The sequence below is a fragment of the Danaus plexippus genome, chromosome 14 (genome assembly GCF_018135715.1).
Source record: "Danaus plexippus chromosome 14, MEX_DaPlex, whole genome shotgun sequence".
Taxonomy (NCBI): Eukaryota; Metazoa; Arthropoda; class Insecta; order Lepidoptera; family Nymphalidae; genus Danaus; species Danaus plexippus.
In genome coordinates this window covers 7,374,178-7,388,850 of record NC_083546.1, presented here as the reverse complement: position 1 = coordinate 7,388,850, position 14,673 = coordinate 7,374,178, and the positions used below count along the sequence as shown (strand labels likewise).

At 31.2% G+C, this 14,673-nt stretch overlaps 1 protein-coding gene across 3 annotated transcripts; it reads right to left on the bottom strand.

Moving 5' to 3' along the window:
* Window positions 1–4,347: 4,347 nt before the first annotated feature.
* LOC116769419 (uncharacterized) lies at window positions 4,348–14,600 on the bottom strand. Of its 3 annotated transcripts, none has more exons than XM_032660500.2 (7): window positions 14,444–14,600; window positions 13,162–13,516; window positions 9,145–9,377; window positions 8,323–8,411; window positions 6,822–6,991; window positions 5,571–5,710; window positions 4,348–5,387 (listed from the first exon to the last, which is right to left on the bottom strand). In XM_032660500.2, exons 2-7 carry the CDS (start codon window positions 13,230–13,232, stop codon window positions 5,224–5,226), a joined length of 867 nt encoding a protein of 288 aa, XP_032516391.2. In that variant the 5' UTR covers window positions 13,233–13,516; window positions 14,444–14,600; the 3' UTR covers window positions 4,348–5,223. The 3 variants fall into 3 exon arrangements, with proteins under 3 accessions (XP_032516391.2, XP_032516392.2, XP_032516393.2); XM_032660501.2 differs by lacking the exon at window positions 14,444–14,600 and adding an exon at window positions 13,912–14,060; XM_032660502.2 differs by lacking the exons at window positions 13,162–13,516; window positions 14,444–14,600 and adding an exon at window positions 9,669–9,829.
* Window positions 14,601–14,673: the final 73 nt, after the last annotated feature.

Here is a 14,673-nt window from a genome sequence, read left to right as displayed (position 1 = left end):
TACGATTAAATAAATTAATTAATTGTGTGTTAAAACGTTAAAGTCACATTGAGTGATGAGTGTAATTGCATCGGAGTGTTCATTAAGAGTGCGGTCGGACCTCGAATGACAGCGGTCTGGGTTCCGTACGTTAATTACCTACGGAACTTGTTCCGCGACACACGACTCCATCTGTGTCATATGAGGGATTACAAAGCTAAAATTATATTTAACGCAAGATATTTATTAAAAATTATGGAAAGGTTCCAGGCTTATTAAAACGGTATCAGGGAAAACTTTCAAAATATTATCCGTCCCTGCCATTTTATTATGATAATATGTAATTGTCTGAAAGAATAAAAAAAGGTATCCTCGCCATTTTCCTTTTACTTTTTCAGTTCGTCTCATTTCATTAGATATTTTCGTCCACAAAAATAAATTAAAATTGAGATAGGCGCTCTATAATTTTTGCCATGTTTGTACGACGAGAAACAACTAGAAACTAATGTTAATATAAAGTAAATTTATCATAATTCAAGTAAAGTTTTGTTATTTAATGATTCTGTTGATAGTTTTCTGTAAAAGTGATTGAGTTGTACCGTTGGAACTACAAACGCCTTACTATCAAACCCAGAAAGTAGGCCACCGTTAACATTCAGCTAAAGCCCAACACAGATATTTAGTTAACCCAGAACCAAGTTTGGACTAATCAAAACAAGGGACTGAGACAAGATATGCCTCCACAAGATTCCTCAGGAATCTATGTAACTACAAAATATGCTCCTAAAATGGATTATTCATATAACAAATCCAACGAGTTGTGTAGATTAATTAGGTAGATGTTTTCGACGTAGGATTGCAAGCTCTAAAATTTGGTGACTGTGGCATTACGAGTGATAATTCCAGGTTTTAGAGCCGAGAACCAGGACATGACAAAAGGCTTACGTGAATATTTAATGGATGTAATTCAAAACAGTGTAATTTATCATAGATTTCAATTAAAGGTAGTCTTTTTAATCATTTTAAATTTACCAAAACAAACAAAATACTACTACAGTTTATTCCAAATTGTTTTAATAATAAGTAAGAATGTTTTATATATAAATTAAAACAAAATTATCTCATAATATACTTCGTTATGAATACGAAATCTTCTTAAAATATTCAACCCAATAAAATTTTATTAGTTTTTCAACTAAAGTTTTAAAAATACTGAAAACATTTAAGTAATAAGTGAGTGTGTCGCGCACTACCCAAAATTAGAAACTTCATCAATGACTACAGATAAAGATGTCGTCGCCCACCTTGTACATTTTCCGGGTGCCGTTAAGACTTGGACAAGTCAGGGGACACCCATTATAATGGCGAGCCTGTCTAGACCTCGTCTTTGAACTAACAGGAATTAGTTTAATTAATATTACGTACTTGTGTATTTGAATGATATACTATATTTGAGACTACCAAAGCATTCCTTTCACAATGTTCTCTGTGTCTTCCCCGTGCACGTTTCAGCATGTATGAAAGCCACAAATTAAGAACTTAGCTACAAAATGCTTTTAGCAGCAATGCTCTTACTGCGAAATAAATCCCCTGTATCTCTTTATTGACACAAAAACGCACACATACGTACTTACACTCATAGACTCACACATAAACGAGATACATAAATACTCGCATTCGCAAAAATATCCTGACGTCACAAACCTACCCAAACAAATGTGACGTATAGTTTAGTTATAACTTTACATTTTACATATTGCACTTTTTCTACGTCACGTTTTTCATAGAAATACGTATCATTTGACTTAAAAGTTTCGAGTAAAGAAATACAAAGAGTGATTACTTGACGCGCTTTCAATAGCAGTAACTACCTAACTACCTACCCTTCTTGTCAAATATACTGCATGATAATCTATACTCCCACGTACCCAGCAACAAAGTGAAACAAAAGATCACTTCAATCATATAATTGATACAGATATTTGTTTAAGACGCCCGCGCAAGTTCCTATTTTTTTAAAGCAAGCTGGAACTATATTATTTTAGGTATGAACTATCTGTTAATCACGACTCCATTTGCGTAAAAAAAAAAACAAAACATAATGAAAAAAAGCGCGTGATAACGCTCAATTTAGGGATCGGGATAAAATAGTCTAAGTTATTCTTTATTACATCAGCTACCTGACAATTAAAGTCCCGTCTAAATCAGTTCAGTCATTTCAGAAATTAAACGGAACAAACGGACAGACAGACGAAAATAAAAGTTGTTTTGGTGTATGTACCATATAATCAGTGGCGTGCACACAATAGATGCAAATAAGCACTGCTGACCCTACCCATACAACACCTAAACCTACATTGTTTAATTCCTACTTACATACGTTTAAACGTACATTACGGAATACAAATGTTTACAGACATTTATTGTCATTAGATTCAAGATTTGGAAAAATTTTTAAAAGTGCCATCTATAAACATAAAATGAAATATTTTCGATCGGCTGCTGCTAGCTGCTAGCGCCGCTATGCAGCCAGAGCGGCGGTAGGCGCAACTACTCGGTGCATATTTTCCATATAAATAATCTCAGGGACGATCTACAAATCTCGTGTTGTATGCAGGAAATATTTGCATGTGTTCTGCAAAAACTATGCATTTTCGAGAGTCACGGCTTCCTTAACAAGGTCCTGCTTCATACACGTCGCTCCGAAGTTCTGCCACTCCAACGACGTCCTAAAACTCGGTCCGGCCTCTTAGAGGCACCCTTGGGACGGGCACAACACTCGTCGGGCCCTTTGGGCCGAATTAAAATGGATTGACCCCATCGGGCCACCCACCCCTCCCGGTGACGCTGTAACAGCCATTAGGGCTAACAGCAATAGATAATACGAAACTAAAAAAAGCCTTCCTTAACCCTATTCTTTTAAAATGTCATAGAAACTGTTAATTGTCAAATGAAACGGGACTCTTTGATTGGTCGGTAAACTGTTCATATATTTTTTTCGCCATTTTCTTATTAATGAATATTGTCATTTGTCTTTTTAAGCGCAAGTGAATAAATTTTAATTCCTGATTTTGATAACGAATTATGGAAAAATATAGTTGTGAGCTCTGTCCTGGTGATGTGTGTTTAACGAAATTAATTAAGAGTACATTTTCAATTGTCGTTTCAATTTTGAATTTGTCGTTGTCGTTTGTTGTTGTTTGATGATACAATTAAAATAATTACGAAGAGAAGGTGTGTGACCAGTTGAGAGTGAATTAAAAAAAAAGAGAATGTTACTCGTTTTAATAAAAAGTATTATGATAGTTTTAATTAGCTCAGCAGGTTGTGTACACACAACCTTTGTTTTTTGTTTTCCTTGTTTGTTGTTTTCAAATAATAATAATAATGTTTGGATCTCCACTGGATATTCTGATTTAAATAACTTTTATAAAGCGGTGATGAACACATCGTAATCGTTTTAAGGTACTGTGGCTCAGAGGGAGTTGAGAGATTCATAAAATATATAGATGTTAATTCTCATCGGACTGCAGTAACTTTATGCGCGAATATTATCAATGTTTAAATGAAACTAATATTTTCCGATTACTACGCGGACTTAATAATTTTTAAAAACTCCCGACGTTTCGGTTACTTTGCAGCAATCGTGATGACGGCACACATCTCTTCTGCCCGTTAACAATATTAGTTTCATTTTAATGAATACTAGCGCAAGTATTAGATCTCATTATTATCAATGTTTAAGAGGACATTATAATGAAAATTTGTATTTTTTTTTTCACATATTCTACTTACCCTACCCCAAATATCTGTGCACGCCCCTGTGATATCTCACAACTGCAACATAATATGCCAAACTTCAAACACCCTCACTCACACCATCTTATATAGTAAAAAAAATTTGTCGTATTAACTCGAGCAATCATATCAAAAAGTCGATTTATAAGATAATCGGAAGCCTTAAGTTTAGAAATATAGACCAAGATCCGTCTCTTAATATTCATCCTCGAAGATTTCTCTGAAACAAGGATTAAATGTACGATATATTTTATCCGATAATATTGATGGCTTATTATTAAAAAAAAAAAACTATTTTACATCTAGACAACCGTTGAAGCGAGCTATCATGTTGATAGTAGGACTCAATAGAGAAAGGTTTTATGGTCTGTAAAAACCAATTTTTTTATTTGTCTGAAGAATTTTTACATTTGGGAGAGAAGTAAAAGATATCTATAAATTAATTTAGAACATTTACAATGAGATTGAAATTCAATAAATTATGAGGAAACACGAAAAATATACACTATCTCACTAGCAAGTAGTAGTAACTTCGTTTTCCATAATAAAAATAGGGCCAGAATAAAAGACTTTTGTGACAAGAACTATTCGTGTTTAAAATCGTTTATTAGTAATACATATTTTAAATTCGTGATTCAGAATATAAAGCCGTCTAACATTGGTCACTTAATGTAAATCTGCTCTCGATAACTACACCACGGATTGAAATAGCATCTATTTTAATTTCGACCGAAGTGGACAAGTAATTTTATATTATAGTAAATCTAGTATTAAATCCGTTCGTAAACAAATCATTCGTCCCATCCCTGTTTCTCAATTATATAATTTCAAATCCAATATAATCTCACCGGTGACATGACACAGAAACCAGTAGCGTCAAACACATCCACAATCTTCAATCTCGTCCAACATTAAATTTAAATCATCATTTCCTTCCGAAACACCATTCTTTGCTAGTAAATTTCTTAAAATTCATAAAAAAATAATGAATTCCGAGTGAAACCTAATCCAACTTACCACTAACATGACATGGCATGACAAGTCTAAAGAAAACCAGAAGTGCAAAAACAAATATTAAATCGCATGAGTGATGATCTTACAAATAATGGAATATTTATTGTAGAATAATCTTAAATAAGAATTAATAAAAACGTAATTATACATATATTTTTTCATACATTAATGTCAGTTGTTAATGTATCTGTTGTTGCACTTATGTTCACATCACAGATATAAAAAGATTATTTTTTTTTTTCAATGTTAAAATTCCAAAGATATATTTTATCTACAGTTGAATGTCATCATATACAATAACACAGAACATTGCGTTAGTCTCGTCCCCATGTTAATACATAATTAATATAAATAAATCACAAGGACATTGTCAGATATCCGCATTTAAATGTTATGCGGAGATAATATGAACCAGAGTGTCATATTTTTGTTTCACATGGACGTCGGAGACCAGAAATTCATTTCTCGGAGCTCTGATGGCTTGGGGCGGTAACTGTTGGCTGGTTTGGATGTTTTGGAAGGTGTAGCTTCATTTATCAACTTGGGCTCTTGTTTAGAAGGGCCCAAGTTCTCAACAGATTCTGCCAGACTGCCGCCTGAAAAAGATACATTAACATTAAATATTTTATTAAAACTAATAAATTTATATTTGTAGTTGATAACAAGTCTCGGTTTCAGTGTGATTGATATTATTATGGTATTTGTATGACAAAAATAAAAAAGTTTTAAGAAGGTCAAGAACATTCTTATAAGTAATTATTTACAAAATGTATTCCTACATTGTAACCGATGTTCGGCCTCTTCTTCAGCGAGGGTTGATGTGGAGGTGGTCAAATCTTTCTTGAAGCCGAGCAGGGCCATTGTCAGCCAGGAGCTTCGACTGGCATCTTCAGACGGTTCAAATGGTGATGTAAAGTAACTGGAAAAATTTATACTCTATTCAAAAACTATTTTACTTACATCATGTATGTATTGTGCTAAGTAGCAAGACTGAATGACCGAACCAAATATAATATAATTATCTACATATGTTATACTTGACATCATATTAGTTAAAAATTTTAACCAAGTATACAAAACCAGAAGCCAAACAGTTGTATGTACATGCTGAAAATGAAAAATAGTTTGTGTTAGGTCAACTAATATTTGCAATTTAAGTATTTGTCAGAATAATAAAAAATATTATAGAAATTTAAGAAAAACACGAAACAAATTTTATGACATAAGGTTATTATAAAAACTTTTTTTTTTAAGCTATGATGTAAACTGACATTGCTGAATATTTGACGAATGTTGCCATAGTAGTTTATAGATAATAATTATTAATTACTAATTATAATATAATTTTGAATAGACTGTGTGAAAACACTAAGGAGATTGACTCATGAAGTATTGATGTTTATTTGTGCATTAAAAAACAATGTCTGAATTAATTGTTTGTATAATAAATCAAAAAGATAATAATTACAGGAATTCTATTGTTTAAACTTAAAAACATATTTCAGCGTTGATTTATTTACTATTTCCAAATACTGATTTAAGGAATCATTAATTTTATTATATTTTAAGCCGTCTTCATATTAGGTAACAACCTATTGTAAAATTTTCCACTTCATTCAAGTGTTTCTTTAATCATATGTGATGTGACACAAATCATAATCCGTAATACATTAAGTAGCATTAAATCTGTCTCACTCATTGAATGATAGTCTTTACTTTTGTATGACATACGTCAGCAGATTACACACAACCCTATGTTGTTACAGGTGACACACTATGTGTAGAATTATCTGCACATCCATTATAAGAATAGATTTATGTAACTGTAGATATTTCTTTGATAAAAATATTGGAATAGTCACACTTGAGTTTTATTATATACATCCAATTGATAATCAATACAATGAAATCAATGTTTAACATTAATTATCATGTAGAAATATTACAATTGGATGTTGAATAACAATGACGATTTAGGTAACTTTGGAAGACTGCTTTGTAACCGTTGGTAGATCTGTAAGATAACTTACCGATTGCCAACCATTCTTCGTCTGCTTGTAGGGCTTCCGTGTGGAGAGGTTGCGGGTGTGGCGGGAAGACTGCGACTACCACGACGACTCAGACGCGGTACCGGTTCAGGGGCTGAGTCGGCCGGAGTAGCGACTGTGAAGCCTCGGGACGAGATCATCTGGTGCGCTACCTGGATGTTAAATGAATAGAAACCGAATGTAGCACCAGTAGACGATAATACAGAACTATTAATCTAAAACAGGTAATAAAAATGGCGGCACACCTATAATTACAGATGCTTTAAGAAATTTAAAGCAACTTATGAATGGTTGAATTAACAATAGTTACGAATATAATATGCAAAAGAACTCGAAACACAAAAGAAATAAAACGAAATACTCGTACAGACACAATGATTTCTGCTTTTAAACTTAAGATAATCTTTCACCGTTTAGAATTCCAGGAATTGAAATTTGCATACATTTATTGCTGTGTGTATACTATGGCTTTAATGAGTATACTTTGATATTATTATCATAAATTATGTATGAAACGAGGAACAAACAAATAGACGGTATCAACAACATATAAAAATGGTAAACATACTTAATACTGCCATTTTGTCACTCGTAATAACTTCGATTCCTCAGTAACCGACACATTGAGTTATAATATTAATGTACTATAAAACCAATTTGCAAAATATTAATATTTTAATGACGTTAATTTTTAGCCGTTCAGTCTAACGCGACACAAATGTGACTGTCATCGTAACTGACCTACAATTTATGTCAATCGTTATTTTTTACTTGTGATCGAGGCGTGATTGTGGTAACCTAATAACCTTTTTTAATGTTCAAAATATTGTAAAAAAATATATAATTTTCAAATAGATACAAATTTTTAAATTTTGAATCTATTATCGTAGTTCGTAGCAGAAACGCTTTGTTTCAATGCTATCCTTGCAACATAACGTAATAAATACTGTTTGCTGAGTCATAACGTCATTACCATTTTGAACCAAATAGAATGTTGATTCCTTGTGGCTGTTTTTAAAAATTATACAGCTAAGATAATTAAATACTTTTATCATTACAACTCTATATCTTACACAAATAAACATTTTAATTAGTGTATTCGTTATCTGTAATGGAGTAGGGTATTAAATTTCGCTTGCAATATTCAAAATTATTGCGTCATGAAGACGTACCAAGTCATTCTGGTAAATAACATTCCACTAATGAGCAAATAAAATTAATTTTAACAATATATTTTATCTAAAATTTATTTACAGAAACATAAAATTCGATAAAGTTAAATTGCTTTAATTAACGCCATTGGTTTATTGCTTTGACTTAAATTAACATGACAATTCAAAAAAGGGCCAAAACAAAATGTCAGTGTATGAGAATGACATTGTGAGAAAAAAAAATACAATGAAATACAATAGCCGTTCGGATACCAACATTAAATATATATTTATATTCTTATACTAATAATAATATTGTTTTATCAACTGACCTTGACGACTGAACTGCCGCAGGCCGCCCCCTCCCCTTTGAAACCATCGTCCGTTCCCGCCGGCTTCGGCTTGACGTTCACAGACTTCACTGCAAGCGAAAATGGATTTAAGCAAATCGATTTAATATTTCTCGATCGTGACGTCACACTGCTCGTCAGACACGCCCCCATTACGTACAATTTAACATCGAAGTGTCGACATGGAATTTGCTTAAACAATTCATTAGACGCGGGAAAATACGTGTGACGTAGCTTATAAACTAATATTTATACTTAATAAATATTTGTATTTACTAATATTATTTTTCTATTTATTTAATGCAACGATGTTTAAAAAAAGAATTCGTGGAATCGTGTTCGAGAACGTCACTGCGACTTCTTGTGAAAATACAGACAAAACTAAAAAGAGTAACTTGGCAGGTTCGACGACACTGATATATGCTGTTTATGATAATTGCACAGATCTTTAATGTCGATCATGCTTCAATTCTTTACTTAACGTTTTAGGTTAAACTACTTGAATGCTTGTGTAGTATTCAACGTTTATACATACAGTATATTGTTTATTGTACAAACAATGTACGTCACTCTTATACAATAACAGTCGTTACAGGAACATTTCATTTAAAATTTACTCTGAAAGTCGATTACCGTACTGAAACTGTATGATAATTGATTGTTTGTGAGTAATATACACGAAGAAATCTTTTTGTTTTCAATGAATTGACAATTCATTTATTTTCATTTATATTGGAATCATATTAAAGGAATAAGTTTAAATAAGGGTTTAATGGACATAGTAGTTTGTTTCGTTTGCCTTACCCGCGGTGTTAATGGGTGCGATGCCGTTAAGCACCTCTTGGCATGGTTTGGTGTGTTTGGACCAATCCTGGTCCTTGATCACGTACTGCGCGAAGTCCTTGGGCTCGTTCAGAGCCTTAGGTATATCTGTGTTGAACTTGGGCTTCCCCAAAAGCACGTCAGATTTCGGATAGCGGATATAGAAGAATGTGTCCTCTGGAGCTGGTGGTGATGAGGCAAACGGTTCAAACTCTCTGTTGACACAAAAAATATGATGGTTTTCTAAAAAAAACTATATCTCTCGGAAGTTTTGGTTTACTTCTCACTGTGAATGTGAAGCAAAGGCCAGTTATATTATCAAAAATAGTCTAAAAATTCTTAGAAATTGTTGTTTTTTTTTCTGTTGGAGCTATTCCAACTACTAGAGTTCACGAAGATTTATTTTTGTCACGTTAAAATTAGGGAAACGATTTAAATGATGTCAAATTTTTGACCAAACATGGAAAAACCTTAGAAAATAATTTTAAGAATTATCTAGTACTCACGAGAAGAGATTATTCAACGTGTTAAATTGAGCGACAACGTTCCTTCTCTTCATCATTTTAAATAAGTATTTAAAAAACTCTTGGATGCGACTAATACAAATAGTACCGTAAACTAAAACTGAAATACACGAGCCGTAAGTTTTTATATCACCAGCGTGTTGGCAGAGTTAATCTTATCGCGATAATTATTATTGTACGCTGAACGAAAATAACGTCCTACGTCACAACTAGTCAGCCAATGACCAAGGAGTTTCTACGCACTCCCCCAGAAAAAGAATGTATGTATAACAGAGGTCAAAGACAGGAATCCTGTTTAATTAAAAAAAAAATAAGGAAATATTCGTCACGGATATAATGGTGTTCTCACGTGCCAAGCTGCGTTGACATAACCTCGGAGGGAGAGTATGTATATAAATAAAACAATTGGCTCGCTCACAATTCGAAATTAAACTTTAAATATATATATATATATATATGTATATTGAATCATCTACGAGCTTTAAACTGAGAGAATATTGAGGGAACGGAAGGACAAATAGCAGAAAATTCTTATAGACATTTAGAACAATGGAATTACGGTCGCGTTGTCGACCTTCAGTAACTTGTATAGACTCGTATTCACTATAGACATCGTGTCACCGGTGTATAGACAATGTTTAATAAATTTTTTCTTCTTTTCCTTTTCATAAATCTAGACCTTAAATGCCAATGTGTACGCAATTTCATAAAAAGAATATTTTTAATTTAAAATGTATATATATTAATTATATTAAAGTTCTAGTATTATTAGGAATGAATCCACATTTACATCAAACAAATTTGCCTGCCGGACTACACGCGCACCATGCATGGCATTGTAATACTGTTATATAGTATTTATCTATGTTTTAAAATATTCTTGGACTAATTTCATCTAATTATAGAGTGCATTCACTTATATTATCATAACGAATGAATTTAGATAACACAATTGGATTATTTACAAACTTCTTATTAGATAAACAATTTCGGAATGGCATTTTTTAAATTCGTAGAGACTGACTGCGATCTGAAATATTGTGACTGCGGATAATAAAAAGTTTGTTATAATCCTTAAAGATATTTTTTTCTTTGAGATTATACCAAATCATAAAACTGGCGGTATATTGTTACTGTTTACATAATTCTTCAGTCACTAGGACGGCTTCGTTTAACTCATAATATAAATAAAACATGCACAAGTAAACTGATTTGTTATTGTTAGCATAGCATGTTTTAATACGTCACTGAATAATATTTACGATTTAATTATCACTAAAACAACATGGAATTCACGACTCGAAATAAAATTCTAATGATTAGATAAATACATACTTACACCAAAAATACATATTGTGTACTATTCTTAAATTTTTCCATAGTCATGCCCTTCCACCACTTCCTGTTTTGTATAGTTATCTTGTATTTAGTAATGTATTCAGACTTTTTCAAACAATTGTCAAAAATAAATCTTGAATGACCGTTACATATTAATTATTAGTGAAAGTTATTTCAATACAACAGAAAAATACTAATTCACTTCTTAATTATTGGCATTCATATTGCATGAGTTCAGAAACGTACACAATATATTCTGCCAAAGTCAAATATTAATTAGTTGATTACAGCCAATCTTGTCAATAGAACGATAATTTTGCTTAAGACTAGTGTTTTCATTACTCGCTTATAATATATTGTAATTGTAGTGTATGTATTTTTTCCCTATCATTTTAAATAAATATAAAATTTTATACAGGCCCATAATCGTAAGTAAATTTGTTGTTTAAGTTATTTCAAGTGTTATCGACTTTCTTCCATATCGATATCAAAATATAATTATCAAATGGATATCTTGCCTCAATTTCTAATCATCGCGTCATCGAGTGAAAGTCCCATATAGCAAGACTAATAAAAAAAATTTATTGCAAACAACATAATTGTTTGTAAATCACATACATAAATATTAAAAAGATATATGAACTTATATACATATTAATGCTAGTACATAAAACCAACAAAGAATTCCATCAATATAAATCATGTCAAAAGAAAAATGCAATGAATTGACAAATATATTATCCACTAAATAAAATGATAAAAAATATTCTAAAAAAAAAAATTTTCACGTGAAAATTATCATTGACGTCAGTGATAACATTTAATATTGCATTTATAAATTGGAATATTTTTAAAGTTTCAACAACTAAAAGAAAACTCCATCTTGAGATGCAAACATACAGTTAAAAAACACTAACCTCCTATAAATAAAAATTATATGATTAGACCAAGGATACAAAAAATAATAGTAAAAGTAGTTTTAAAATATTCAAATTAGTATATGAAAGGTCAAGGATATTATAAACGTCCTTTGCTTAGTAACTATTATTGTATTTATCGACTGATAAATACTGTGACGTCACACGGTATGACAAAAGTATTAGCATATATCTTATTCAAAACCTCTTTTTAAAAAAATACATTTTAGTATAAAACTAGACATTTCATAGGAAAGCTGTAACATTTTTAATTTTACTTCAATTTTAACAATAACCATTGCATTTCCTTTAACTTCAATTAAAATGCAATTGTGTTAGAACAGAACAAACCTTTTTTTAAATCATTTTTTTTTTCAACGCAGTCATTACGTCATTTCAGATTGAATAACTGTTATAACAGTAGAATGTTTTTAAATTTACTTATGACTAATGACTAATAACTGTTTAGTTACAGAACTGTAATTAAAAACAAAATCTATTTGACAATTGACATTACGCTTTTGAAGTTTGGTGTCTTGGCGCCGTTTTTACACAGTAAAATTATTGGTACAAAAATAACTGTTATAATTTATAAATAGTAAGAAGCGAAACGAGTGAATTCAATTAGAAAAAACACAAGATTGTTGTAAAGGTATATATTTTAAGGTCATTTTATTGTGAGATAGTTCGATATTTGAAAGATCACGCCCTTTCAAGTCAACCTCGTAAAGGTATTTATTGCTACATCTAACTAACCGGTCGAAATAGAACTGATGACCTTCACGTAGCCGCCGCCTTTTAAATAAAGATAATATTTGGTGGCTAAAGTGAATTTATATTTCAAACGTTATCTTCGGATTGTTTTGTTTTATGGTTGAATTCGTTGTAATGGCTATATCTAAATCAAAATAAATAATATTCGATGTACATTGATACTTAAAAATCTTGTGCGACCCTACTCTCGGGGGTATAGTTTATCTGCATTGTATAGTTTTTGCAATCAATACATTTTAAATAAGTTTATGATTAAGAATTAAAATATTTTGAGTTCAAATTTTTGAACAATGTTTTATATTATTTCTATTATGGTTCAATTATAACACTGCATCTGTCAAACATCTAATGGTATTTACACACATTTTGTGTTACACATTATAAAGGTGCCTACAAAAATATAATTACTATGGTATTAAATAAGAAGAAACAAAAATTACACCTACCTGGATGGTTTTGTCTTCATCCAAACCGGCAGACTAAATCCATCTTTTATTTCTGGGTCACTTGAAGCCATATTTGAGTTTATTGGGAAATTTACAAATTACGAGCACTTAAAATTTATAAATCTACAGAGTAACTTTACAAGTGTTATAAAGAAACTGATTTGGCGAGTGGTGTATTATCTTGAGCAGAGATAAGACAGTTATTGCCAACATAAAAGATAGATAAATAAAAAATATATCGAAAATAATATTAAATACGAAGATTTATCTAATTAGGAGAATATAACTAAAAAAAAAATATTCAAGAAACCCTTTGAGAGGCACTTGATGAGAGGCTGAGGGTGGAGAAATGCATCTGAAAAGGAAATATTTTACTATAATTATCCAAAGTTGGGAAAACTAAAATAATGTGCCTAGAGGTACTATAACTTCGTTTGAATAAGGGTGTTTATGTAGGTACTCTGTCTTAATAACATATATATACATACACATATATATATATATATACATACATATATATATGTATGTATATATACACACATAAGTGTGTATGCAATACCATATCCACCCCAGCCAAAAAATTAATGAATAAACATCAAAATACCATTCATTTAATCCCCCTAAGATATACACTAATTTCGTAACATTTGTTTTAAAATTCATTGATTTCTTTGTTCACAGCAAAATGTCATTAAGACAAGTTTTAAAATACTAAAATCTGTCGTTTAAGCACTGATGTTTCATAATTACCGTTGTAGTTACTGAATGTTGATAATGGAAGCTACAGTTTGATATTTGTAAATTATTTTACACATTTCCGTACATTGAATCCTTAATAATCGATGACTCGCACGACATATTGTAAAAATCCCATGACTGCATACAGCCAACAATTGTGGTATGCATTTAAAACAGTTTAATTATAGTAAATGCGCAATAGAAAATCGCGAATACGATTGTTAGCTATACCGCTAAGGCGTGGAATACATCGATTAACTGTACATTTTTTAACACAATAGCCATAAATGCCCTCCATTTATGCCAATCGAAACCCGAGATTGCATATGTAGTTAAGTATAATATAAGGTAATAAATTATACTCTATTACATAATAAAATGGATAGTAATATTGAGGTAGATGAAACAATATGTAGGTATTATAAACAAAGTCACGTGTATTTTATCCATATTACATTATAGGTAAATAGAATACGTGATCTGCTGTTTTTATGCATTTTTATAGGTAAAATATGAAGCAATAAAATATTAAACCTAAACTTACTGTTTTGGAAACAATTAAAGCACTCGAAATAAACATTTTAAGAAATAAACAGGACACCTCACAAGCTAAATTTTCTGAATAATTTATAAATTAGGATTTAGGGATACCATATATCGAAGCAATCCAAAAATCGCTATCAAGTATCGAATATCAAGTGTTGCCAGTTAAGATTTTTTTCACATTATTTCTGGAATGATTGGCATATCTAACTAGGAACTGGACTAACATAA